General features: G+C 51.6%; 1 protein-coding gene across 1 annotated transcript; it reads right to left on the bottom strand.

Annotated features, from left to right (window-relative positions):
- On the bottom strand, nt 1-27,496 carry AKNAD1 (AKNA domain containing 1). Its single transcript, XM_037050447.1, has 12 exons — nt 26,543-27,496; nt 24,071-24,110; nt 23,762-23,910; nt 23,603-23,665; nt 19,009-19,142; nt 16,325-16,493; nt 10,982-11,076; nt 8,227-8,324; nt 5,233-5,355; nt 4,961-5,099; nt 866-965; nt 1-132 (listed from the first exon to the last, which is right to left on the bottom strand). Exons 1-12 carry the CDS (start codon nt 27,494-27,496, stop codon nt 1-3), a joined length of 2,196 nt encoding a protein of 731 aa, XP_036906342.1.

Here is a 27,496-nt window from a genome sequence, read left to right as displayed (position 1 = left end):
CTAGTATTTCAGTCGATTCCTCCATCTCTGCACTTTGGCGAGATCTTCTGCAATAGTTCTAATCATTCGGTCAGTGGTTTCTTTCAAAACGATCACTGTCCTGAGGGCATTATCCAAAGAGGAGTTTAAACCCTACAGAGGAAAGTCCACACATTGTAGTTACATAACTACCACTGTGCCTGTTAACTGGGTTCTCATGAAACACTGCAAGGTGGGATTTTTGTGTGGAATGCTCTATTCTCCACTGGTCTGTTTCTGTTTGTGAGAGTTGGTTTCCTAGGAAACCAGTTTGCGATGGAAGATATTTTTTAGGGCAAGGGACAGAAAAAAGACTGACACGTGACTGATGAGCATGAATCAGAGGGTGAGGTCAGCGGCCTGCTGGGCTGTCCCGCTGCGGTAGGGAAAGAGGTCCGTGAGAAAGAGAAGCCCCTGGGGCCACCGCTGGCGTCAACACTACCAGGGCAGGGATACAGCACATGCGTGTGGAAGCATTTGACAGGGCCTGGGATTAGGTTACTGATCTGAGAATGGGATGTGGCTGGCAGCTGTAACCCCAGTGTCACTGGGACAGACGTGCGAGCAGCTGGGGACAGTCTCCTGTGCCTTCTGCCTGGGCCAGGGGACTTCTGAGGCTGAGGCACTGCCCACAACGCTGGTTCCCCGGGAGCCAGTTCAGGAAGAACCCAGAACCCAGCCTGCGGCTGCTCAGGCCACGGGTCGATTGTTCGTGCGCACAGACTTTCCAGCACAGCATCTTTTGATGCTGCCATACTGTGAAAACGTAAAGGCTGTCGGTGTTGCGGTCATCAAGACCAGGCTTACAAGCTGCGAGGATTCTAGAATGTGTCTTCTGAGTCCTCACCTCAGATTTTGTTTCTTCAATACTGCTCAGGTTGCCTGAGGATTTGCTTCCAGAAGTCCTGCAGGAGTGGAAATGGGGCGAGAACGAAGCCAGGTCTGAACTGTGGGCCGTGAAAGCCGTAGAATTGTTTCTGGAAGGCAAAAAATAGCATCTGTGGGGAGCACCCTCTGCCCTGCATGAGCGCACCCCCGCACCCACATGGTGCGATGTGCCCTGAGAGTGTGTAGGTGGGGAGCTGGGCCTGCTGTGGCTCCCGTGGTCCCTTTGTGGCTGAGCTTCAGAAGGGGGTTCCCATGGCCGTGGAGGGTGTCTCTGCCCAGCATCGGTTTCCTGTTGGTACAGGAAGAGGCAAAACTCCACAAAGAGATTTTATTCCATTTTCATTGTTTTGGGGGCAACCTTCTACCCTGCGTGTTTATGAAACAAATGCAGACCCTCTGGGTTGAGTTCACTGTAGCACCGTGAGCAAGCTTCCGCAGAGAGGGCACGGCAGCAGGGGAAGCACTAAAGCAGCGCCTCCTATAAACGGGCTTCCCTGGGCCGGGATGCTCTCTGCGAGTCTGTCTCCAAGAAGGCCCTGCCTCTGCCCTGGGTGACGGGGAGGGTCCCAGGGCTCCTGCTGCGGTGCCGCCCACCACACACACACACACACACACACACACACACACACACACGGGGAACTTTCACTCACGAACGCTGGGTGAGGGGCACTGCCTGGAGTTGCAGTCTGCACAACCCGGGCTGCACAGGTGGGCTGTGGAGCCATCCTCACATCGCCCCCTGGCTTGAGAGTCCTTGAGCTACAAACACGTCACTTCTTTGGTGCGTGCAGCCCTTGTGAGTCTGACTTCAGGTGCTGGTGACTCAGCCCCTCTCTCCCTCCCTGCCTCCCTCCCTCCCTCCCTCCTCCCTATCATGTTAACATCAGCTGGATCAGTCCTCAGGTGGAGAGAGGTGATTCAGCATCAGGGCCCCTGCATGAAAAGCTCTGGACAGGGCAGTTGGGAAGTGTGGGCATCGGAGTCCCGTGTCCCCACACGATGTCCGTCACCCCCTCAGCAATAATAGCCATCACTTGCTGAGTGCTTATGGGCAGGCACCTTTCTCAGTGCTTTCAGTGTTGTACTGACTCAGTCCTCGGTGAGTTCAGCACCACTGCTACTCCCACTTGGGGAATGATGAGGAGCACAACAGGGGTAGGGAGGCACAGGTGGGTCAAGCAGCCTGCCCAAGGACGCTGGGCTAAAATGCAAACCCCAGAAGTCTCCAGAGGCCACATTCTTAAACAGTACCCTGCTATGGAAAAGGGCAGTGGGTTCCGACTGAGTGTGACATCGGAGCCTGAACTCTTAACCACTCTACAACACTACTGGTTCTGCTCCTCACACAGCTCCCGAACGCTAGACTCTATTTCTACCACCCTTGACTAAGCTGTCACCACCTCACCTGGACCACTGCTCTAGCCTCTTACTTGGCCTCTGTGCGCAGTCTTTGACTCCTCTTATCGTTCTCCCTCACTTCGTAGTTACAGTGATCTCTTAAAACACTAAAAATCTTTTAAACCTCCCTGGTTAAAAATCTTCATTGATCTCCCATTATAGCTAAGAGCCTGAAGTCCTGTAGCCAACAAGCCCCGGCACGGCTGGGCCCTGCGCATCCCACCAGCCCTCCCTCGACAGCTCCACCTGTCCCACTGCCTGTCCCTTTTCTAAGGCTCCGGCCACACCGTTCCTGGACTTGCTGAGGGCCTCTCCACATCGGGAAGCTCTTTTAGACCGGAATTCTCTCCTCTCCCTCCCTACTTCCCCTTGCTAGTTCGTTCACACGTCTTCTTTGCAGCTGAGCTCCCCTGAACCCCAAATTAGATAATGCCACGCTGAATGCCCTTCTCGGCATTCCCAGACACTGCCGCCTCTACCACAAAAGTGAGCTCCACGAGGGCAGGGACAGTCATCAACTTTGTCACTGGGTCCTCTGCAGCGAGGACAGCGCCCAGCTGTTGGCACCGTAATACTTGTTGGGTGAATAAGTGATTGAAATATTAGCAGACCTGGGTTTGAGTCCTGCCTCTACTGCTTGGGGTCTGGAGGATCTGGGGCAGGTAATTTAATGCACCAAGCACATAGCCAACCAATGGGCAGGCTTTTTTGTTATCGATACTACTAATAAAATAATACTTACTTTCCTGGTGTGGGCTCATGTTCGTCTTGAGAAGGTTTTGAATTTGTGCACTCGGAATAGATCCAGTTTGGTTTTGAACAAGCTGAAAAGTGTTGGCTATGATTAAATTCAGAGCATCAGAAATGGTCCCCGAATGGTGGCTGTGTGGGTGTCATTTCCTGAACTCGTTTGTGTGAATGAAATATTTCATAAAGAAAATTGGGGAGCATGGAAGACAAAGAACTTTCTATCTAGTATTCTGAATTCAGGAAAACAAACTCAGTTTTTAAAAGGAGTATTATTAGCAGACAAGTGACCAGGCATCTTGGTTCCCTGGGTGCTGGCCACGTGACCTGGGCACACCATCTAACTTTTCTAGGCTCAACGGCTTCACGTGGAAGTGGAGGGATAATGGCTTCCAAGAGGTTGAGCCCACTGGATTCCTGAAGCCCTCTCGACTCTAGGAACAAGAATTCTAGCAGAAAATGACCAGTAAGTCACTTAAGACAATTCTAGAAAATAGAGACTGAACAGAGAAGATACAGAGACTGAAGTCCCCCCTCTTCCCCTCCTCTCTCCTCGATCTTCCCCTTTCTCCTCCCAGGCCTCCTGTCTCGTTCACTGGTCCCTAGTAGGTAGGCTTCAGCCCCCTCAGGAGGATCCTGTTTGACAAGGGGACCGGGAGAGGTTGCCTGTCCCTCAGGCATGGGTGGTGGGCAGGACCAGAGAGTCCAAGGTTAGTCACCCCGACCGCCAGCCTTGTGTCGTGAGACACAGAGACCCCAGTGAGCTCAGTCCCAGCCCTTGGGCAGTCTCCAAGTGTGATTGTGGGTTTGATTTGAAACCTAGAAACTCGGAGTTGGAAAGGGCCGTGGGGTCATCTGGTCCAGTTCCATCTAGTCCAGTCCTCACGTCTACAATGTCCCAGCAAAGCACATTGTGTCCCTGTCTCCAGAGGGGCCTTGAGACCTCCCACGACGGCCCACCCCATTTTCTGTTCCAGTTTCCGTGACGTCTACACTCCTGGCCATGGCACGTTTACTACTGGAGTCCAAGACTGCAGACTCGGTCGCTTCCCTCACCCACCTATTGGAATAACAGGTTCCATGAGCTGCAGACCCAAAGACCAACGAGATGGGAAAGGAACCTGCTCTGTCACTTCTGCAGAGTCACTGACTGCCAGCTGGACAGTCCACCCACCTGGAGGGTTTGGCAGCTGAGGTCAGTCAGGCAAAGGACCTTGAGTCCTAAACATTGGCAGTTGTGAAAAGTGAGAGTCATTTTCCCTGCCCTGTCCGCAGAGAGAGAGAGAAGGAGCTCTGAAGGTGGGAACTTGCCCGCAAGGAAAGGGCATCACAGGGCCAGGTAGGGCTGTCCAGAGACAGCAAGGGATGTGTCCTTCCCGCCCTGTTCCCAGCGCACACTGGCTGCTTGTAGGACGTTCTGCTGCCGGCCTTGTTTGGGTTCCTTTCTCTCAGTGGACTGTGGACCCCCTGGGGTGAAGGAGCCATGTCCTATTCATTCATCGTGGTAAACCACCGCTCATGAGATTTTAATTTTTTCCTAAGCGAAATTTTGCATCGAGGTTAGGAATGGCGTTTAAGGAGTGTGAAAATAGCCTATTTCTTCCCATGCTGTCAGCAGGGATATATTTAAAGCTTTTGCCACTCCTGGGTAATAACAGTAACGGGGGCAACTATCCTGTTGGTGGTGTGCTCAGCAAATATTTACAATTTGTTACCCAATTGCACTTGTATAGCACTTCATACCTGTCAAAGTCTTGTCATTAGGACTTCACCTCTCCCAGCCCCAGGCCCGACTCTCGTTCTCCGGACATTGGGCTGGAGGGAGACCTGGGTAGCAGCCTGGACAGGGCAGCGGCCCCCAGTGGAAGGACTGGCTGGTGTGGTGTGGGTCTCCCATTCGCTTGTTTACAAGGATGGGATCGTGCAGGAGATGTACTTACAAGGTGACGAATTTTTATTTTCATTTAAAAAGCGGAGCTGGACAAAGTCACTTCCTCCTTCATGATTTGAGTAATTCTGTCCCGGCGTGTTGTATTTATAATGAAATTCTAAAAAGGAAAGGTTAAAAATACGACTCATTGTCTAGGAACAACAGCCCCCCCACTGCTGCCTTCTTCCAGGCCCCCCCCCCCCCCCCCCCCCCCCCCCCCCCCCCCCCCCCCCCCCCCCCGTCGCCCTCACCTCTCAGTGCTTCTTTCCGGCAGCCTCTTGGGGGGTTCGGAATCTTAGTGCCGCAGGTCTCACATTCATTGCTCCGCGGTCCAGTGCCAGAAGCCCAGCAGCAGCTCAGCTCTGTATCAGGGCCTGAAGAAACCCAGATTACGTAAAGACATGTGAGTTTCTTGAGCTTCTTTGGTGTGGCGAGTGGAACTCTCACCGGGCAAGGTGTGCATTGGACGCCACAGCGTTGAACGCCCCCGGCCGTGTTCCCAAGGGGAGTTGCCAGCCTAGGAGTGCCATCTGTGGTCCCTTTCTGCAACTGGGAGACATTTTGATAAGTGACAGCTCTGATAAGAAAGTCTTGATTTGCCCAGCGCATGGGGGTGCTGGGTGAAAGTCTGCTGTGTAGGCGGGTCTGTCAGAATTTGGCCCTCTGAATTATCAGACGATCTTGCATTTGGAGGCATTGTTCCAGATTTGCCCCAGTAAAGCCGAATTCTCTTCTCACCCCTGCTGTGGCCAGGAGCTTGTGCTATGTCACCCAGGCGGTAGTTTTTCCCGGCATTCATTCATGAGCCCGTATAGGATCCTGAATTGTAGCGTTGCCCTCCTCCGAGGCCAGTGGTGGCGACCACGTGTGTCCCGTGCAGTTGTCGAACTTGGTCAGCTGCACTCCTGCTTGGGCACGTGAGCCTTGGGTGTCCCAGCGGCAGCTCTGCTCCAGGGCAGGTGAAGCCGGGGCGCAAAGCCCCTGCCAGTCTCGCTGCATCCATGTTGCACTCATTCACGACGTTAGTGTAAGTCACACACGCAAGGAGTTGTGGAAAGGGTTTTTTCCCCCAGATCACATTCAGTCCCTCATCATTGAATGTCTTCTTAATCCTGAAGCCCAGGAAGCTACAAAAGGACCACAGGGACAAACCCTAGGAAGGCTGTGTGGTTGGTGGAAAGAGCGAGAGACTGAGTCCTGAATTTGAAGCATGGCTCTGCCACTTGGCTCTGATGGTTGGACGTATGTCCACATATTCTTTTTTTTTTAAATGTATTTTATTGATTATACCATTACAGTTGTTCTATTCCCCCCTTCAATCCCTTCCACCCGCACCCTCCCTCCCCCACCATTCTGCCCCCCTTAGTTTATAACCACGTGTCTCAAGTTCTTTGGATTCTATATTTCCCCCACTATTCTNACTTCTAACAGAATAAGGAGGTAGTGATGGCATGTAACTTTCAAAACCCAGTCATAGAGGACATTGAAGTTTCCTGTCTCGTTCTCTCTTGGATTGCTTACTCTGGGGGAAGCTGGCTACCATGTCTTAATGACACTCAGGCAGCCAGTGGCCACGTGAGTGACGCCCTGGGAAACGGACTCTCAGCCCCAGTCATCAGTGCTGGGCACCACCTTCCCTGTGGCCTCTTCACGTGAGATACGCTGAGCCCAAACCACCCGGGTAAGCTGTTCCCCGACTCCTGACCCATGGACCCTGGATGGCAAAAGTTGGCTGTTTTGAGCCCGTAGGTTTTGAGATCCTCTGTTACCCATCTGTACATTACTGATATACCACCTGTTTGATCCGGGCAGGTCACTCCATTTCTCTGAGCCTCCACTTCCTCGGCTATGAAGGTAGTAATTCCTACCTATCAGGGTTGCTGTGACAGCTAAGTTCTATGCACTATGCCAACAGTCCTCAGACTTCTGGTTTCAGGACCCTTTTATACTCAAAACTGAGGACCCTGGAGAGCATGTGTTCTCCGTGTAAAGTGACCAGCGCCGTTGGTAAGCCCGCAGTGAGATCGCCCCCCGCGTTGCCCAAGGGCTGTCTCCCACCCTCGGCTGAGATGGGCTGGTGGACCGTCTGCCTGCAAGTTTCACACCGTTTTCGCTTGTACAGATCAGACCTTTCCAAGGCTCAGTGGGCAGTCCTGAGGCTTTAAACATTTTTTTTAGCTGAGTTTATTTTATAAATATTTTAGTTCTATCATTTAGAAATAATCTATTTCATATTAACAAAACATTTTTACCAAAACCTAAACTTTTGAAAATTCAAGAACACCAGAAGAGTGGCGTGGTTTGTGTGTTGGCAAGTGTCCTGAATGTCGGCCACACTCAGAGGCAGCTGGGTCCCACGGCTGCGTCTCCGTTCCACCTGTGGGGATTCCAGCCTCACATAGATGCATCGCTAGAAAAGAGGGCCTCACGGTCCCCTTGCAGGGGTCTCAGGGACTCCCTGAGGCCTGCTGACCACACTTCGAAAAGCTCTACGGTTGTAGCATCTGGTATAGTAAGTGTTCAGTCACTGAAAATGTGTCACCTACAGAGAAGAACTAGAACTAAACAGAACATAGAACAGCGAGTTGCGGAAAGGCTCTTGGCTACAGGCTGTGTGAACGGGAGGTCGCTGGACGTCATCCTCGTCAGCTCTCTGGCCCCCAGGTTACTCACATACAAGCCGGGCAGGCAAGGCTCAGAGGTGGTTTTCGTGCTCCAGAGCTGCGTGAGTGGGCAGGCCTCGGCCCCGCCTCTCCCCCACCCAGAGCGCTTCTGCCAGGGGGTGGTGTTGTGCCTAAATTGTCTCTGAGGAAGGCTTCTGTGACTCAGAATCACTGAATGCCGTGCACTGCGCTCTCTGGGTGTCCTCCCAGTCCTGACTTTCTCTGCTTCTCTAAAATGTGCACTGGAGAGTCAGCAGCAACTCTCAAGTGGCAGCGAAGTTCACGGGTGTGCCTGGTGAGTCATGCCGGGCCCGTGATGACCCAGAACCGAGGCCACCTAGTGACTGAGTCCATGGAGTCCTGCAGGTCCAGCCAGAAGCAGATTGGCACGCTCACCCACCTGACCACATCTTATTTAACTCTATTTAGTTTTTAAATGTTTATGTTTAAAAAAAATACAACGTGCAGCACCCCAGTCTAGGCAGTGCTGTTCGGAGTGGCAAGCTGGCACCCACCACGAGCAGCGCCTGTGGAGACGTGCCCCAAGACCGAGCACTCGCAGCCCCGGGCCCCTCGACTTACTGAGACTTGAATCTGGGTGCAGCGCCTGCTCTTGGAGGGCAGTAAGAAACCTTCCGCAGCTGATCCTTCCGTGGCCTTTTTTCTCCATGGTTTGCTTCCTAAAAAAGGTGCATAAGATCCCGTAAACTTAGAGTCCAGGTCTCCTAAGGGTAGTGAGAGCGTCGGTACAGCCGGAGTGTTAACTTTCCCGTGTCCGTCTGGGACAGTGCGGCGGTGGTGTGTCGTCCTCGCACAGGGCTGCCCGCTGCCTGCCTGCCTGCGAGCTCCCCCGTCCGCAGTGGCACCCAGCACAGTCTGGCCTGATGAGAATATGGCTACCAAAGATTAAAAGTAAGTCTGTTTTCTTCCCCAGAGGATAATATTTAATCATTATATCGACATACAAAATATAGAGACTTGACTTTTTTAACTATAAAAATTTGGAGTTTTTTCCGTATTCATGTCTCGAAATCAGTTCTTATCAAAGGAAGAAGCAGCCATGTTATATGTCACATGGCTTTGACTCTCTGAGTACAAACTGAATGTATTTCAAAAGTCCATAAAGTAGATTTTGTCTGGTGTCTACAGGGCCAGAAACTAGGGGGCATCTGGGCTTATCTGTACAAGGCCACCAGGGGGCACCAGAAGATGTCCTCCAGTTGTCATTTACCAGACACCTCCTCTGACCCTTCCAGCTTCAGCCTCCCTCCTGGCCAGACCATCTAACTCCTCTGAAGGGATTCTAATAATAATTCCTAAGCTCTTGCTCAGCCCCTGCGGTGCGGTAATGGACCCCAGGGGAAGCTGGTCATTCTCAGGGTGGAAGGCACCATGCCCAAGATACCCTGGACCAAACTCAAAAGGCAGAAGGAGTGGGGACTGACTCCCAGGGAAAGGGGTGAGCCCTGGTGCTGCTTGGTGAATGTGTGCAGGTCTCCCCGGGCCCCAGATTGTGGGCTGGGGGCCCAGAAGCCAGGCCCCACCCCTCTTCTGGGAAAAACATGCTGTCCTGAGTCACCCTTTCTCGCACCTCGTTTTCTCTCTCCACCCTCCTCCCCTGGGGCATTCGAACATCTGCTCTCCAAAGTGGAGAACTTGGACCTCGCCCCAGTGAGTTCAGTCCAACACGACTTTCTTTTTCTGCCTGTTTTAAACTTCTTTGTGCACGGAAATCTTCTTGCCAAACCCAACAGCTAAGGGCACTTCTACTTGAGGAGACAGTTTTAGTAGCTTAAATCCAAAGTTCTGCATCAGAAATAACACAAAGGGAAAGCCCTTTACATGTAGCGTCTGCGTCATTCATCTGCACGTGTGCACCACTTGCCAAATGTTACGTCCATCAGAAGGTTTGATAAAGAACACGATCCATCTAAGAGAGTGAATCTTCTAAAAAAGTAAGAACTGTACATAACCCTCTGCTCGGTGAATTCCTCAGAGACAGTCACTGACCAAGGGTCCAGTTTATAAGCCACGTGTACGTCTTGTCACTCCCCAGAAGTGCGTTCCCTGTTAGGTCTGACTTTACACTGGGTCTGCTTTTCTCTCTTTCTCCGTCGTGAGAGAGTGCATCTAGTCTGCAGCCTTGGTCCCTGTAGGGCCTACACTAGAAGTTTGGAAGAGAAACATTTAGTACCTAGAATGCCTGATGAAAATGTTTTTAAAATGTAAAGTGTTTTTATTCTTAACAAAACCTAAACAAAATCCAAAATCTGGATTCTCGGTTCAATGAATATACGAGTAGAAGGCCCAGGATGGCTCAGAAAGTGTCCCTTGCATTGACAGCGGGGCTGACAACTGGCACGTCGGTTTAAAGTCGTGCGCCAGGCCTGGTGACACGGGGGAGATGTTAGCACTGACGCCACGCTGCTTCTTTGCAGGAGAGGGGAGCTCATGGAACGTTGTTGATGAGTGCCCATTCCCGGAGTGGAATGTTTCCTAACAGGAAACTTCAGTCTTTCAGACCTTGTCATCTGCTTCTATGAGAGTCCATTACTACATGTGACAGTGGTTGCCAAACAGCTCCTCCCACCTTGACCCATGACCTTTCAAAGGTAAATTAGACAAGCTTTGGCCCCACTCCATGGGGCCCGTGATCTTGGAGGTGGCACCTCTCCATAACTAATTGAAGCTTCAAGGTAGTGATTCTCAGTCCATGGGGGCTCACAATTGCTCCAGTGAGTGTTTCTGAAACACGCATTTCTCCTTCGGATTTCTTATCTGCAAGTTTGTGCACGATTTCCCACTTACTACCTTGGAGATTTGTTGCTGAGTAATGACTGGGGAAGACTAAGCCCTGAGATGTGGGATAAGGTTTATTTCCGGTGTGATGGGGGGACGGGGGCGGGGAGGGACGGGGGCAGAGGAGCGAGGGTGGGAGCTGGTATGTGATGGTGTACGGCAGTACTCCCTATTTCTCTGGGCAGTGTTCAAGGGTTCTTGGCCAAGGGGGCTAATTGGAATGAGCTGGGGAGACTGAAAACAAGAATTCCTCCCGGGCTCCACCCCTGGCAAGGCTGAAACAGTAGGTGGGGCCGTGGCATGCACATGATTTTTTAAATCTCCCTGGTGACTTTGATGCTGACCCCAGTGCGGAACCACAGCTACAGAGGTTTGCAGATGGGGAGGGGGCTGTGCTGTGTGCCCAGCTCTGAGGTCTGTGGTTCTGTAACTGTGCCAGTGGCTTCTGGCACCCGGTCAGCGAGTCGACGCCCACTCTCACTGGAGTCATTATCTCGGGCCCAGCTTCCGCCCACCCTGGGAGTCCAGCTGCTCTCACCATGCGAGGACCTGGTGGCAGAAGGCACAGCTCCGACCGGTTGTCTCTGCACGTTCCACATGTGTCTGCCTTCCGGAGGGGCTATGGGGGTCCCGCTGCACCAGAAAACACATACAGATGTGGCTGTGACCACGGAAGTGACTCATCCCTTGGCTGCTCAAGCATAGCCCAGCAGGCAGCTGGGGCCGGCTGAACTCCCCACTTAGAGCTGCCTGGTTCTGATCCCTCCCTCGGGGGTCAGTGCAGTGCCGGCCGACGCCGGGGCTCAGAGAGAGAACCCTTACCACGGCCTCTCCTGGACTTCTCTCCACCTCCAAACAGACTTTAAAGCCTGGCTATAACAAGAGAATACTTTCCCCTTTTTTATAGGCTTTAGTTTCAAATTACCCCAAGCTCCTCCAGACGATGAACAGATTTTAGAGGATAAGTTTTAAATCTATCAATCTGACCCTTGGTTAGTAGAGCTCTGAGAGCTTTTCCAAAGAAGTGCAGTCAACTATGAATTAGCACGGGGTTAGGGGCTGTCCAGAGGCCTGGGTTATTGTTTCCCAGACAAAAGGACACCCCTGACAGTGCCAGGCGCACATTTCTGAGGATGCTTTTCACCCTCCCGGCAAACGGGAGCTACACACACCTTTCTCATCACAAGCAGTGCTGCCTAAGCAGCGTTGTGCGGTAGTTTTTTCCATGCGTGAATTGCTTCCTTAGGAAACACCTGGGTCAAAGGTTGAGAACATGTTTGTGTGATGATAGGAATTGCCAAACTGCTTTCCACCAAGTGCGAATTACACAGCCACCAACAATGTGGGCCACTCGGCGTGACCACACCTGCCTCTGCCTCAGGAATTATCAGCAGAAAATGTTTTTGTTTGTTTAATAAGGGGGGAGCACCCTGTGTTGATTAGCATTTCCTCTGCTATTAAAGGAGATCAGTGCTTTCCCATAGGCAGATTTATTCACTGTATTTCCTATCTGTGACTTTTTACTTCATTATCTTTTGTTCTCTTCATTTTCCGGAGGGTCTCTGTATTTTCTTAATGAAAACAAGCATGTGCTGATCGCTCACTGTGCCAGGCGCTTCTCGGGCGGCCTCCTTTGTCCCTTCCCACCACCCTGGCCTGCTGTCCCCATTTTAATGAGGAACAGCCTGAGGCTCAGAGAACTTACGTAACCTGACAGGGTCATGCTGAGAGTGACAAGGGACACACGGAGCTGGGATTTGCTCCTCTCCCTGGGTGCTGTGTCCTTCACCAGGACTCTGCTCCTTAGAGCACTGTATATGCTAAAAGTCTCACTCCCGAACTTCATTTGCTCGTCCTATTTCCCTAGTTATCTGCTTCAAAAAAATGTGGGTTCAGTGCTGCAAACAAAACATCGATGTTGTCAAAGAGGAAGTGGAAATGGCCAGGAAACAGAGGAAAATGGGTTAAATTTCACAAATAGTCAAAGAAATGCAGATTAAACCCGTGAGATGCCAGTTTTCCCTCTATTGCTTTGGCAAAGGCTAGAAGGAAAAAGAACCACAAACACAGGGTGGGGTCAGTTTGGAGGCACCGACTTCCCCTCACTCCACTGTGGGCGTGGGGGCCGACTGCTCTGAGCTTCCTAAGGCTCGCGGGTCAGAGTTTTCAATGTGTACATTTTGGACCACCGACTGTGCTCCTAGGTTTTCCTTCTCAGGAAAGAATCAACTGTGAAAAAGTGCGTGTTTGAAATGGTGGTGTTACCTGGAAAAAACCTAAATGTCCACTAATGAGGGATTGGTTAAATGAGTCCGGGCACATCCCTGGGATGAAATACAATGCAGCCCTTAAAAGTGAAACTGTAGGCTTAGTAGTCTAAGTGATACGTTGAGCTCCTTACAACATAATGTTGAATGAAAAAAAAATCACAAAGTAGGATCCCATTTTTGCAAAAACATGTATGGGTGTGGAGAGAGAAAAGACTGGACAGATGTATGTTAAAATCTTAGTAACGACAATAAAACAAGGAATGAAAAATTTTTTAAATTAGAAAAAATATTAGTGACACTCGGTGAAATATTTATGCCTTTCTCTATTTTATGATTTTTTTTGGCCATAGCATATATTGCTTTTGTCATTCAAACGCTTCCAGGTCGACAGGGGTTCCCCTGCATGTCATGTTCAAGGCCAATTTACACTCCAGACTCTAGGGAAGGCTCCCCTGAGCCCCAGCTGAGATCCAGTGTGTCCTGTCATTTGCCCTGAGCCGGTCTCCTGACCTTCCTAAGCTTCCAGCTGCTCTTCTGCTAAAAAGTCTTTGCACGCCATAAAGCTTTGAACCAACAGAGTTATGACTGTCAGCTGCTTTCAATTGTGTCATTATTGTTTGAGACCCAGGGGTTTTAACCTGAGTTTCCAGTCCGTTCATAACGAGATCATCTCACTTGTGGCCCCGGACAGCAGCTTGGGCCTCACCTGGGAGCTTGTTGGAAATGCAGAGTTGCAGGGCATCCGAAACTAGGGACTGGAAGCCTGAGTTTCAGCTTCCATCAGAGGCGCAGGTGACTCGAGGCCGGCCACCGCTGGCGAGCCCGGCTCTGGTCCAGCCACCTGGGCAATCTCCGAGCAAGTGGCACTGAGAGGGAAATGTTAGCGATGGGCTGCTCCCAGTGGCGCCAGCCCCCAGGATGCCCCCCGGTGCAGAGTCAGCTGATCTTGTCTGTCCATTTCAAAGTCGCCTTCAGTGACGCTGGTGCCTGATGGAGTCAGCAGCGTGGCCTGGGCAGGACGCTTCAATCAGAAGATGACCTCAAAGCCCTTTGATCTGGTTGGTCTGGTTTTTAAATGGGCAAAGCCGGCAGTTTGACTTTTAGAATCTGTTCCTGAGTTACCTGGAGCACCGCTTGGGGGGATTATTTGGTTTTCTTCTAAGGGGTCATAGGAATTTTAAATTCAGCAGGTCTGGGAGGTGGAAAGGAGCAGCTGGAGGTAGAATTTGGTGGGGACATCCTGTGGCCGTTTGTCCCCTGCCCCCACCCCCTCCAGTCAGCCTCTCCCAGAGAGTCGCAGAGGCCAGTGTGGTTCTCTGGACGCGACTGGGGAGCCAGGCACACCATGTGACCCGTGATGCGGGGTCCTTCTCCATGGAGCCATTCGGACCCTCCCTGGGGCACCCGTGCATGCAAAGGGGTCTGTTGTCCCCGCTGGGGCCTGCGGGGTGGGCGACTCAGGTCCTCCTTCCAGGAGCCTCCTACGTCGTGCTGGGTGCCCCTGTCCCCAGCCCCCAGCATGCACATGGCCCAGGCCAGGGACTGCCGGCTGCTGCTAGGAATCGGAGAGCTGCCCAGAGGGACTTGTTAGGGCTTCGGTCCTGTACCGGGTGAGCCCCAAGGCACATCCACATCCCACCTGGAGTCCCGTTTCCTGTCTCCTCCTCTGGCTGCCTCCTCCTTTGCCCCTGAACTCAGTGCCAGTCTCGCCTCCTCTGAAAAACCTTCCTTGACCCCTTCTCACTAGTGACTACCCTCCCAGCCCAGATACTTAATAGTCAGGGCCGCCAGCACCCAGGGAAGGGGCTTACTGTGGGGGGTGGGGGTGTTGGCCCAATAGCGCTGCTGGTCTGGGGCAGCACTCAGAGGGGATTTCATTATGAATGGGGAGCACTGGGTCCGAAGTGACGATGGCAAAGCTGTACGCCATGAACAATAATTCTGTTGATTCAGAGCTTTACGGTTTGCAAAGACTTTGTGGAAAAGCAGTAGGAAGTTTAGGAGGAGGGAAACTGAGGCACAGAAAGGTGATGTGACTTTCCCAAGGTCACAAAGCCACTGAGTGACACACCAGAGTTTGGACCCAGGCGGTCTGGCTTCAGAGTCACAAGGAATGTGTCATGACTTCCTGCAGAGCCCTTTTAACATTCTGTGATGACTTGTCGGTTTTATTGGTTCCTTGTGTGTGACCCTCACAGAAGGACAAGCATCATGAGGGAAGGTGAGTGTTCATGTTTACTGTCCCCCATTCTTAAAGAGCGCCTGACATCAAGCCGTAAACTTTTGCTGCAAGGATCAGTAACACTAGCAGTAGACTCTGTCTTTACAAAGTTACAGCGTTCTCATCACTTCACAACCGTCGCTGCAATCTTGGGACCGAGCGCAGGCCCAGATCTGAGGGAGCTGCCGGGTGGGTGGAAGGCGGGCCTGCCTCACCAGGCCCCTCACCACCTTGAGGATGACTCGGGCCCCTGCCTGCGGGGTAACCTGCCTGGGACCTGGGGAACTGCTTGTGCGCGCAGGCGGGGGCTCAGCGGTTACTGTGCTGAGCATCTGCTCTGTACCAGGCATTCACTCAGATCTTTGGGACACAGAGACGGGCACAGCGGCCCAAGGACAAAGGGGGCACGGTGCTCTGGGCTCACAGACCAAGCCAAGAGTCCTGGCCTGGTGCGGGATGGGGGCTGGAAGCGAAGGTTACAGAAATGGCTTAACTTGGAAGCTGGGCCTTGGAATGAACGCCATTTTCCTAGGAGGGTGGGTGCTTTCAGGAGGCAATCACACGTCTTTGGAGAGGCTAACATTTATACAAAATGGGACAGAAGTAGGTTTACAGTTGTTCTTATGGAAAGTAATAAATAACTAATAAAGAACAATACAAGAATGAACTGTTTCACATTCTCCCACCTGTGAACCTACTTTTGCCCCTCCCTGTGTGATCCTCAACATGGAGTCCTTCACTCTGACAAAAACCTATTCGTTCGCCTTTTGAACGTCAGCCACAGGCTGTGTCCTCAAATGCTGTCTGAAATGGAAGAATCAATTTAAGCAATTATCCAGACGATTCAGTGTCTCAGAATTTCAGTGTAGTCTGAAATGTTCTGATAGTTGAGGTTACAAAAACAAGTGTAGAAAGACAGTGGGGGTTGATTTGAATTCCTAATTTTGCATCTGTAGAGAATCCAAAAGAATTTAACTTGAGAGAGACAAATGCAGATGTGGCCTCATGGAAATAGCTCTTTCACTGAGCGTGTTATTCTCTATTTAGCAGCGTGAGTACTAAACCATTAAGAGGGAAAATTAAGAGGAATTATTTCCATCCACAGAAATATTACTATTCATGCAGAAGAAACAGCTCTTCAGCGGTTCATCGGTTTAAACTGCCTTATTACAGCCTAGGCTAATAAGATAGTTCAAAAACCAACGCTCGAAATAGCTTCTCATTTTTACAGCGTGATCCCATTTTAAATAATATGATATACGGGACGTTGGAAAGTCAAATTTTCATGAAAGGTTAAAATAGAATTTTGTGATTCCATGACTTAGGTCTCCATACACGCACAGAGACCATTTTTTCCTGGCACGGAATTAGGCTGTAGGTCCCGTATTACCTCATCGGAGGGTGGAGGGGATGGCGGTGGCAAGGGCGGTGGCAAATCAGCCGGGGTGGCAGGAGGACGCGCAGGGGGAGAGCTCGCTGGAGGATGTCTGCCTTCGTCGATCTTCTCTTTAACCTCTTCAAGTAGCATCTCCAACCTGAACATTTCACCTTCCACTTTCCTAAGTGAACATAAACAGGCATCTTACAGGGTGTGCAGTCAGCATCCCGGTTAGTAGCAGCACTTCTTGACTGCAGCAGTGACCTGTATCGTCAAAGTGGTCTGTCTTCAGAAAGAGCAATAATGGCCCCGCCCGACCCACGTCCCGTTACAGTTTCCCTCCAAAGACCCGGGCTCCGGTCCTTATTTTGTTATTCGTTGGCTGTGTGTCCTTGGGCAAATCACTTAATCTTCCTGTGCTTCCAGTGTTTCAAACAAAAGTGTGTAGCATCTACAGTTTTTAAAAAATTCTCCTGGACAGCGCATTATTGCAAATTCTGGATCGGATCGGTAATTTCAACATGATCCTGAAGAACATTCTAATGGAATTTTACTAAGAAATGTGGTACATTTGGTGAGCTGAGTATCAAGTCTTAATAAGAGAGTGCAAGAAGAGCTAAAGAAAGGTTTGAAAAGAAGGAAACACTTCAAAATATGGACTGAACTGTGGTAGTTTAACGCCTGTGTGGTTGCCGTAGAAACAGAGGCCCAGCTCCGTGGGAAGGACAGAGCCGTCTCAGATACCCATGGAGATTCTGTGTAGGGTGAACGTGTCTTTTTCAACCAGCGGGGAAAGGCTGGCCAATTCAGTAAGCGGTGGGACAAAGACCTAAGCGTGGAAAACCACATTGCTAATCAAATCAAATATAGGGAACTATGTTCTACCCTAGCAGGCAGAGAGCAGAAGGCAGGGGACAAGGAGAAAGACCGGAAATGGAAAGGAGGAGAGATAATGACCCAAGGCCACAGGTTGTGGGAAGAGATGAGGCTGGAGAGGCTGGAAAGTGAAGGAGGTGAAGGAAGAAGGGGGGGTGATCTGCAATCAGAATTGCCGATTTGGGGATGGACAAAAGGCATTTTTGAGGGAATTTGTGATCTTTTAGGTACAGCACAAGATGGTAATACCAGGAAGGAGGGCTTGGGGGAGGTAGAAGGACCCCATTTCTTGGCTCCTTGGCTTGGGTGTTGGTGTGTGAAAGAATCAAGCCACTTCCAGACTACAGTCTGACAAAGAGGATGCATAAAATCCAAACAGCTCTTTTTGCATCTTACCTCTTAGAGGCAGTAATAAGGTTTTAGTGAGAGCACAACAGTTGACTTCAACAAGTAATTAGTCAGTGACTTTGCAGAATTCTTCCCCCTACCGAAAGCCATCTGCAAAGGCCTGTGGACTCAACACTTAGAAGGTTCTCGACACGCCAACACCTCAAGGGTAGCATGGGGTTCTGCTCATTGACATGTACACCCATGTGAGAACAAGAGGACCCGCCTCGCAGTGAGCAGCTCTGGTCGCTCTGAGGTGGCCTTGCTGCATTTTGAGAGGCTGGGTCCTTCCCTGGCCCCAGTGTTGAAAGCTTTTCCTGTACATGGGATGTAATCACAGCTGAAACTCGGTGTATCCTGGGGCCAGGCGCTACATGGGTGGGGCGGAGGTACAAAGGAGGCATTGGTTGTATCACTTTGGTCTCAATATGCACAGAGCCCTGTCTTTACAACCCCTGCCAACACGTGGGATTCCTTGGAAAATATCCTCACTCTTTGTTTTTCGACAAATAGGGAAAGCAGGTGGAGATCTTTTTTTTTTTCCTGAAAAAAAAAAAGGCTTGGGGGGGGGAACAATATTAAAACCCCATCCTTGCTGTCTAATTACTCAATATTGAAATAACAGTACACAGAGGTTTCATTCATTTGGAAAAGTAAAATTATACTTTGGGGTAAGTACCGCAGGATGCGAGTGCTAAAATATAGACCATTAACATATTTTGGCATAAAAAATGTGTTAAAATGCTATGAATAGAAAGCTGAACTAACAAATATTGAGCCCAGTAAATGGATTCTTTTCATTCATAGCAGGAAATTATATGGGCAGAACCCGAGCCCGATTCCTGGAATACATCATAAAGCTGTTTGGGTTGGAAAGAGGGAGCGGTCATGTGCCATAAAAATGGCCGGTTGGAAACTTGAGCGTGAACGTGCCTCCAAGTTTCTTATGTGGATTAGCACAGGATTCCTTTGACTTTAAGTTTTAATGTTTTCCCTTTTATCAGGGTTTGTGGGGTCCTCACCCCAGCATTCACCAGCTGACAACAATCCTCTCCTGCCCACGGCCCCTTTGGACTTGTCTGTGCCTGAGAAGGAAAGTGGGGAAAGGGGGACAAAAGGGAAGAACCAGGCGGGAAGGAGAGGACGGAGGAAGTTGGGAAGGGGCGGGCCCTCCTGTGTTCGACCGTGAGCCTCTCTAGGGCTCTCCTGGGCTCTTCTGGGTCTCAGAACCGAGTCCAGTGACATCCACTGAAATGCAAGATGGTGGCACAGTTGTTCCCCCGATGAGACAACTGTGCCTCTAAGGGACAACTGTTCATTTGGGACGCTCCATCTGGGTCACCGCCTGGCACGGGACCTTACACATGGCAGGAATTCCTTCCTACTTCTTGCTCGGGGTGACACCCTCCCACCTCTCACAGGCTAAGCCTGACCTTTCTGGATCGAAGTCACCGACGGCTGGGGGTTCGTGCTTGCAGACTTGCTGCTTCCACGTCAGGTGCTTCTCCTTGTTGGCCATGAACTCCTGCTCTAGCCGTGCAAGACGTCCCTGCAGTTTCTCCAGGGTCTGTAGTGGAAAAGTCACTGGAATCACTCTCCCTTCCCCCACACCGCAGAGGGTGTATCCTCCAGTAATGTCAAAGCAAAGCCACCGTCCTTCTCCTGGCCCTTGTGTTGTGCCAGAGTCCGACACCTAAAACACAGAGCCGTCAATGACATTCACGCCACCCTCAGAGCCCAAAGCTGGGAAGTTCATTGTCTCCCGATTTCTCTCCCAGAGCCCACCCAGGGGCCCCTGGACTTCCTCAACAGGATGTGAGTAATCCTACTTGCCCAGTGATTTTTAGCTTGTGTAGCATGTTCCCATTCATTATCCTATTTAATCGACGCATCAGTGTTGTAGGTGTTGCAAAGTAGATACTATTATCCTGGTTTTATAGAAGAGGAAATGGGAGCTGTAGGAAGCATGTCTGATGCCACATAGATCTTAAAAAGAAACTGCACTTAGGGGACCTGGGTTCACGTTCATGGCACTTTGAGGGTGAGACGGGGAGGAGCAGCTGGAAGCTGAGCCACAAGCTGCAAATGGGTCTTCTAGAAGGCACCACGTCACCGCACGCAGCCTCGCAGGAGAATGTTTAAGCCGTGCAGGAAACCAGCTTGTCTGAAGGGCAGGTGCTTTAGCTCCGCAGCCGCAGCCGCAGCCACTGAACAGTCCCTGAGCACTGCTGTGTCTGGCCTTGCGCTGAAAATATGATGGATCTAAAACTTGTATCAGGCACAGTCCCTGGTCTCTGGGACTTTATTCCAGTTGGGAAAAGAGACCGAGAATCGGAGTCCTTTGCCATGGCTCCATGGAAGAAGGGAGACTGAAGTCAGGCTTGAAGGATGCTCAGGAGGGCCCGGGCCAGGCAGCATCCATGAAAATGGAGAGGAAAGGAAGGGTTGCAGAGAGATTCCCAAGGGCTGGAACATACCACAGCAGGGTTAAAGGGTCAGACACACCAGGGTTCAAGTTCAGACTCTGTCACCTATTAATTGTATGATTTTAGAGAACTTGAACTCTAAAGTTAAATTTTTCTCATATGGTGAAAATTAAATGAGATCATGCTTAGCACCAGGAGCATAGTACATAATAGAGGGTAGCTATCATTATCGTCATTATCAACTCTTGTTATTATGAAAAATGAGTAAGTTTGGAAGCATATTGGCCGTTGGGCATAAAAAATGGCGAGTGTGGCAGATGTTTTCCATTTCTCCCTCCAGACGCACCCTCCGTCATTCTCTGGGCCCCACCCAGGAAGCTGCCCTTCCAGGGACAGCAGCAACGGGAGGGGGAAACCGAAGAGGAGTCGGGTAAGGGGTCTTTGTTTCCCCGACTCCCTCCTGCTTGTATCATTATGGACTGGCTGTGTCTCCCCCAAAAGCCACGGAGCTTGCCAGCTACTCCCACAGCTGCAGCTACTCTCCTCGGGCTCCGGCATCTGCTCTTCCTCTATCCCTTCTGCTCCCCTGCTGTTTCCCACTATTTTCCTCTGCTCACCGGTTTCCCTCGACCTTGCCCACCCTGTTGTTGCGGAACCAGGCCACGGCTGGGTCTGAGGCTCTCCAGGCAGAGCCAGGGGTCCAGCCGGAGAGATGGGCAGAATGTGGAAGGCCTGACCAAACGAGGGACTGGACCGGCCAACACCTTTCAACGGAGGTGGCAACCTGCACAATTTGTACCAACAGTGTGGGGCGAGGGAGCATGGGACACCCAAAGAAAGGTGCCAATGTGAAGAGGTGGTTGAGAAGTTGGGACTGGCCATTGAGGGATTGGTAGCATAAAAGCGACAGGAAGGCCTTGAGGAAGACTTAGGTGTTCAAAGCAGAGAGACAAGGGAGGCCCATTTTAAGTTAGGATCTTGGATTTTGAATCATGTTACATCTCAGAAGAAGACGGGACAGCTTCCCAGCCCTAAATGGTCCTCGTTGAATTCTTGTGAAACTCTGAGATGGGAAGCCATGCTCCCTGAGATTAAACCACCAATATGTAGAACCTCGATGTCTGCTCCGAAATCGGAGCGCTTTCTACTGCTCCGTGCTGCTCACGCGGAGGTCAGTCTTAGCTACGTCTGGCCGTCTTCCCACACCGGAGCAAAGGGCCTGAAGTCCCAGACCCAGGGGCGCTGTCAGGAGTCCCTGCCTCTCCTCTCCATCCCAACAAGAATCCCCATGTCCCTCTAACGCCAGGAAGAAGCGTCCCGAATCAGGGTCTCAGAAGGCTAGTGCCTTGAACCAGTTACCTCTGCTTTGCTCGGCCCTTTGAAAGTCTGTGTTCTCCCAGTTCCTGGAAGCCCGGGTTTGTGGAGATGCCCTTCATCATTCACTCTGAACTCCTGCAGTCTGGCTCCTGTAGACCCACCGTGTCATTGAAACTGGGCTGTCCGAGGCCCCTCGAGGCCTCCGGGTTGCCAAACTCAGCGCACATCTTGCTTTCCTTCCCACCGTGCACATTGGTGGTGTGGCCCACTCCCCGCTCCTTAAAGCCCTCGTTTCTTGGCTTCTGCAGCACTGCCCCTCCCAGATCTGCCTTGACCTTTTGAGTCATTCCTCCTAGTCTCCGTGGTGGACCCTTCTTCTTTCACCTGCCCGTGGGTGCTGTTTCCCGTGATTCTAACCTTGGACTTCACTGCTCACTCTGTGTGTTTGCCTGGGCAGTCTCACATACCCCATAGCTTCAACCCACACCTACACCCAAATCTACCTTTCCGTCCCAAATTAGTCCTTCAAGGTCCAGCTCCATTGCTCTAATTGTCTACTGGACCCTTCCACTTGGACATCCCACAGGGAACTCAAAATGTCCCAAACTGAACTCGCCTCCTGCCTGCCCCCCACACCCACTCTGAACTGGATCCTGCACTTTTATTCCTGACCTTCGTTGCCCCAGATAGCAATCTGAAGTTCCTCCAAGCCTCCTCCCTTCCTTTACTCAGCCGTTTCAATCTGCCAGCACTTCCTTAAACCCTTGGACGTGCCCTCTTCTCATCCTCTTGGCTGCCCTGGTTCAGGTCCTCGTGGCTTGCTCCCTGGATATGGCTCCCTAGCTGGTCTCTGTCCCTACAGTCTGGCCCACAGGGTGCTCGCCATTTCTCAGCTTGAAACCCTCCCGTGTTGCCCATCACTCAGCCTCGGGGTGAGACCGAGCTCCTGGATGTGAGTCAGAGGGCTTTCCTGGTGTCGTCCTTGTCTGCCTTTCTAGTCCCGCCCTCCTTCTCCACCACGTGTACCCCAGGCTCTGTCAGTTCTGGTCAATTGCAGTGACATGTGGTTCCTCGCCTCTCAGCACTTTCTTGTCCCCGGGCCATTGCACCTACCAATCTGTTGTTCCAGGGGGACTGTAAGCCACTTGACCGAGAAGTTGTTTCGTCATCTTCAAAGGTCTAGTGCCTGGTATAGGCTCTGGGACACAGGAAGTCCCAGGTAAGTGTTTGTTGGATGAATAAATGAGTTGTTAAATCAGCATGGTGATCGAATGGATAATGAACCGTGTCTAACACACTCCTGGTTTTGGGGTGCTGTCTGGCTTCCAAAGCACAGCCTGCCCCGAGCCTTGCTTGCGTCGTGTATGTCAGGACATCTGACCGCCTGCCTTGCTGTGGCCCAATGGCCTGAACTACACCTTCAACTCAGCCCGTTTCTGGCTCCAGCAGCCTCTGCTTCTAGCCCCATGGCCAGGCTCCACCCCCACTTCCCACGACCTGGGCCCTGACGAACAAGGTGTTACAACGTAAATTAGTGATTTGATTAAATACACCAAGCCAGGATATGAAGCCCAAAGATTTTGATCTGAAAAGTAACCGCTTTAAGATCAATTTTAAGTTGTCAAAGTTTGATATATTGAGTTGCCAGGTACTGACGGTTCTTACAACCTACATCCCTAGGACCCGTCAGCTCTTGGATGGGCCTCCCCACCCTCATCATGGCTGGTTTGCTCTTCTCTTGAGCCTCCCCTGGTCTCCGATTTATGATGGGGCAACGGAGAAGGAAAACAGCCGTACGTGATAGATCCCCTGAGAAAGAGGGGGGGCTCGACATGCAGAGAAATAGAATTCTAGCTCTTTGAGCCCCCGTAACATGAAGGCCCCACCTCAAATCCTCACTGAGACTGAGCCTCAGCGTGGGGCCAAGGTGAGGGCGGATGGGAAGATGGGGTTACAGGGGAAAGAGGAATGGTGTAAATTAGACATTAATGCAATTGTGTACTAAACAGTTACTGTATAACCAACTTGAAATAAGTTATTGAGGATCTGGATGCGATCCGATTTAGCACTAATTACTGAGGGCATAATACACGTGCGACGCAAGGCCAGGCCTCTGGGGGACGTTCAGCTACGGAGAGATGGAGACGGGATGGCCGCCCTATGTCTCCAGCAGAACGTGCCCACCAGAGCAGGTGCAGCCTGGGGCCATGACGTCATCTGTGTCCCCCCACCCCCCGTCAGCAAAGTTTCTAGGAAAGGTGTTTAAAACAGAGTAACGGATTACCAGCCTCTTGTCTCTCATGTGACGGGGGGAGTCCTGTGCTATGCTTCTGGAGAATTCTTGCACCTGCCGTGAGAAAAGGCAATATTTCATCAATGACGTGGTGTCGTATGTTGAAAGGAGGTTACTTCTGTGGTTCCTAATGAGCTTTAAAGGTATTACTTTACTCCTCAGTCGATCAGTCTGTTCTCTCAACTTCTGACACATCCTTTTCCCGTGGGATAGCTTTTGGAATATGTAAGAAGAGCTTGCCGGAGGGTTTTTCTGAGAGGCTGATGTCAACTTAGAAAGACTTGTCTCGGATTCTGTTCCTATATAAGAGAGAATGCATTTTGGCTACCGGTCATTGTGAGTTCATTACAGAGTCATTAGGTACAGAAAACTGGAGCTGGGGGCAAGCACCACCATTCGCTATTTTAAAAGTTTCACAGTGGGTATCTACACGGAAGAGGTTTAAAAAAACGCTCGTACCTGTGAAATGTTCCTGGTAGATGCGCCTCGTGGGCTCCGTCTGTGTAATCAGAGGACGAGAAAGCATTACTGGGGGCCCTGATCAATGACGCTGTCATCCAGAATGACCTGCCGTGTTCTGGTCGAAGTGCCGGCAGCCGGGTGATATGTTAGGGGCTGGGCCCAATGCCAAGGTCGAATTGCCCTCTGACACTCACCTCCTGGGCAACCCAGGGAGGGCAATTACCCCATCACTGTAACCCTCAAATTCCTCAGCAGGGAATGGGGACAGTGGCAAAACCTGCCTTGCAGGGTTGTTGTGAGGGTTACGTGTGAAGTTCTTCGCACAGTCTCAGGGCCATGGGAGGCGCTGAGTGCATGCTAGCGGTCGCTATTGTCCAGTTTTTTGCCACTGTGTGAGCTACACAAACATGTCTCCTGGAACTAGACCATGAGCTCCATGAAGGCAGGCGCCATGGTGGTCTTGTCTCCAGGTCCGTGTCCCTCACTGACACCAAGCTCGTGGGAGCCACACTTGAGAGAATCTTGTAAAATGGTGTCCACTGAATTCCAACATGGGTGTCAGGACAGCCATTTCTACGCAGGACTGGCCTGTTTCCACTCCCCACAGGGTGGCCGGACAGGACTTTAACTTCCAGAGTGGTTTCCCTTGAGGGGCATCCCGTCGTGCACAGCCCGTACAGCTCAGAAACACGCCAGTGGCAGGGAGCAAAGCGGGCCTGGTCACGGGGTTACCAATATCTCTGATGCAACGGCTGTGGAACCTCCCGAGTCCAGTTCTCCAGCTGGAACTGGAAGGACTGGGGAAAAACGGGGCACCTGACTTCAGACGCCCAGTGCCGGAGGGAGAGGGGCCCGACGGCCGTCCTGCTCCTGCTGACCCTGGGCATTGAGAATCCGGGACCCCCGGGGTTCTCCTGCAAGCAGGAGGAGGAACCCTGACACTTCCNAGACCATGAGCTCCATGAAGGCAGGCGCCATGGTGGTCTTGTCTCCAGGTCCGTGTCCCTCACTGACACCAAGCTCGTGGGAGCCACACTTGAGAGAATCTTGTAAAATGGTGTCCACTGAATTCCAACATGGGTGTCAGGACAGCCATTTCTACGCAGGACTGGCCTGTTTCCACTCCCCACAGGGTGGCCGGACAGGACTTTAACTTCCAGAGTGGTTTCCCTCGAGGGGCATCCCGTCGTGCACAGCCCGTACAGCTCAGAAACACGCCAGTGGCAGGGAGCAAAGCGGGCCTGGTCACGGGGTTACCAATACCTCTGATGCAATGGCTGTGGAACCTCCTGAGTCCAGTTCTCCAGCTGGAACAGGAAGGACTGGGGAAAAACGGGGCACCTGACTTCAGACGCCCAGTGCCGGAGGGAGAGGGGCCCGACGGCCATCCTGCTCCTGCTGACCCTGGGCATTGAGAATCCGGGACCCCCGGGGTTCTCCTGCAAGCAGGAGGAGGAACCCTGACACTTCCCAGGGTCACGGGGGGTGCAGACTGACTTCTCCATGACTTAGGTGGGCTGCGGGCTCCAGGGGTGGGGTGCGTGGGGGGGGGTCTGTTCAAACTCCCCAGCAGAGGGCTCAGCTGCAAGGGAAGGGAGTTGGGAGCCTGAGAAGGTGGAGAGGGAAACGCAGATGGCGTTCAGGCAGGGGAGTGGCTCCCATGAGGCTGAAACGAGAGCACACATGCTGGCCAAGGGCCAGAAGAACAGAAATATTTATCTCAGTGGTTAATGTTAATTTCGCCAGCTACTGAATCTCAAACAATCTGTGAGACCCTGAGCCTCAGCGTGTGGGAAGTTGGGGTGGGTGGGAAGATGGGTAAAATACATTTAGCACTAATAACTAGGAGTGGAATAGGTGGAATACACAAGGCCCAGGCTCTGGCTGAAGTTGGGCAATGGCGAGATGAAGATAAGGTTGCTGCCCTCGAGAGACTTCCAGTCCAGTGGGAGAAGCAATTTCCAGATTCCTCGGGGTCAAAGCGGGCTCAGATAGCTGCCCGGCAGGACACTGAACAAAGGAGGGGGATATTGGGAGAGGGCGGGTTCTGAGAAGTCCTGAGGCCCGTGGGGGTTTGAAGCAGAGACACAGGGTGTCCCATGTAAGGTGAGAGTTCAGGGTGCTCAGGGCCTTGGAGGGGTGTCAGGGTCAGCTGGGAGACTGAGGGCAACTTTGGGGGGAGAGGGGCTCAGTTTTGAAGGGTAGGACGAAGTTAAAAAAAAGATGGGGGAACTCAAATCCCAAGCTGAAGAATGTGGATTTTATTCTATGATGGGTCGTTGTTAGTCCTGTCCCCCATTCTTCTCCTGAGTGCACCCACTGGGCTTCTGGGAGGTCACAGTGCTCAGTCAGAACTAGAACCCGGGGCACCTCAGAACTAGAACCCGGTTTCAGGCACCGTCCAAGGACTCACACAGACCCAGGCGCAGGGCCCCGAGTCTGTGTCTCCTGGAGGTGACTTTCACTTACCTCTGTCTCTAAGGAAGGGTGAGGGGTTTTCCTCTCCTGCTCTTCTTTCTCAACACAATTTGACCTAGACAGGCTTTCTAAAATATCTTGCACGAGAGCTAACCTGTCTCTCAGTTCATGAGAAAAGGGGTCTTGTTTATCTGTCGGAGGCGGTTTATCGATTACGTTATTTTCAGGGCTTTTCCCTGGGGGAGCAATGTTAGAGAAGTCGGAGAAACGGTAATGGACTTGATCACACTGGAACCCATGGCCTGATCCTGTCTTTTCAGTCTGGTGATTCTGGGGTGCCTGCCCTTGGCGACCTTTTTGTTTATGGCTTGGACTCCTGGCTTCAGTTAGAAAATTGGAACTTTCCGGATGGCTGCTGTCTCCAGCGGCCGCCGGCTCTTCCAGCTCAGAGGTGCTTTCTTCCGCGGCGCTCGGCGGACGGCTGGGCTTAGCGCTGCCTTCGTCATCCCTCTCGGGGTTGAGTTGGCTGGTGAGCTCTGGCGCTTGCCCTTCTGGCCAAGAACTAACACAACGCAGAATGATGCTTTTAACGATGGCCTCGTGGGGACTGTCGGGGTTGGAGATCTCTGGCAGAGTTTCACAGTCGACGCCTTCACCTTTTAAAAATTCCTCTCTGGAAAGGTGATGCTGTAAAATACTGGGAATGTTTGACTTCAGAAGGTCTCCTCTAGCTGGACAGGGAGGATTTGTGGTGCCTTGTTGCTCTTCATCGTATTTTTTCTCAACAGTGTTTTCATTCATTTTATCCATGGTCAGGGCCGTGTTGGCATTTCTGCAAGTCTCCTTACGTGTAGCCCCTTCTTGAGGGTCCCCTGCTGCTGAACTCACTTGATCCGAGACGCCCAGAATGTGGTTCTCCGAGGAAGGGTGGTGATCATCGCCCAGCTTAGTTTGGGGGGGCACACCCACCGTAAGGCAAACCCTCCTGTCTCTTGCAAGTCCCAT

The sequence above is a fragment of the Sturnira hondurensis genome, unplaced genomic scaffold (genome assembly GCF_014824575.4).
Source record: "Sturnira hondurensis isolate 20B ecotype Veracruz unplaced genomic scaffold, ASM1482457v3 Scaffold0006799, whole genome shotgun sequence".
Taxonomy (NCBI): domain Eukaryota; kingdom Metazoa; phylum Chordata; class Mammalia; order Chiroptera; family Phyllostomidae; genus Sturnira; species Sturnira hondurensis.
The sequence above is the reverse complement of the archived record's forward strand: the minus strand, read 5'-3'. Positions and strand labels throughout refer to the sequence as shown.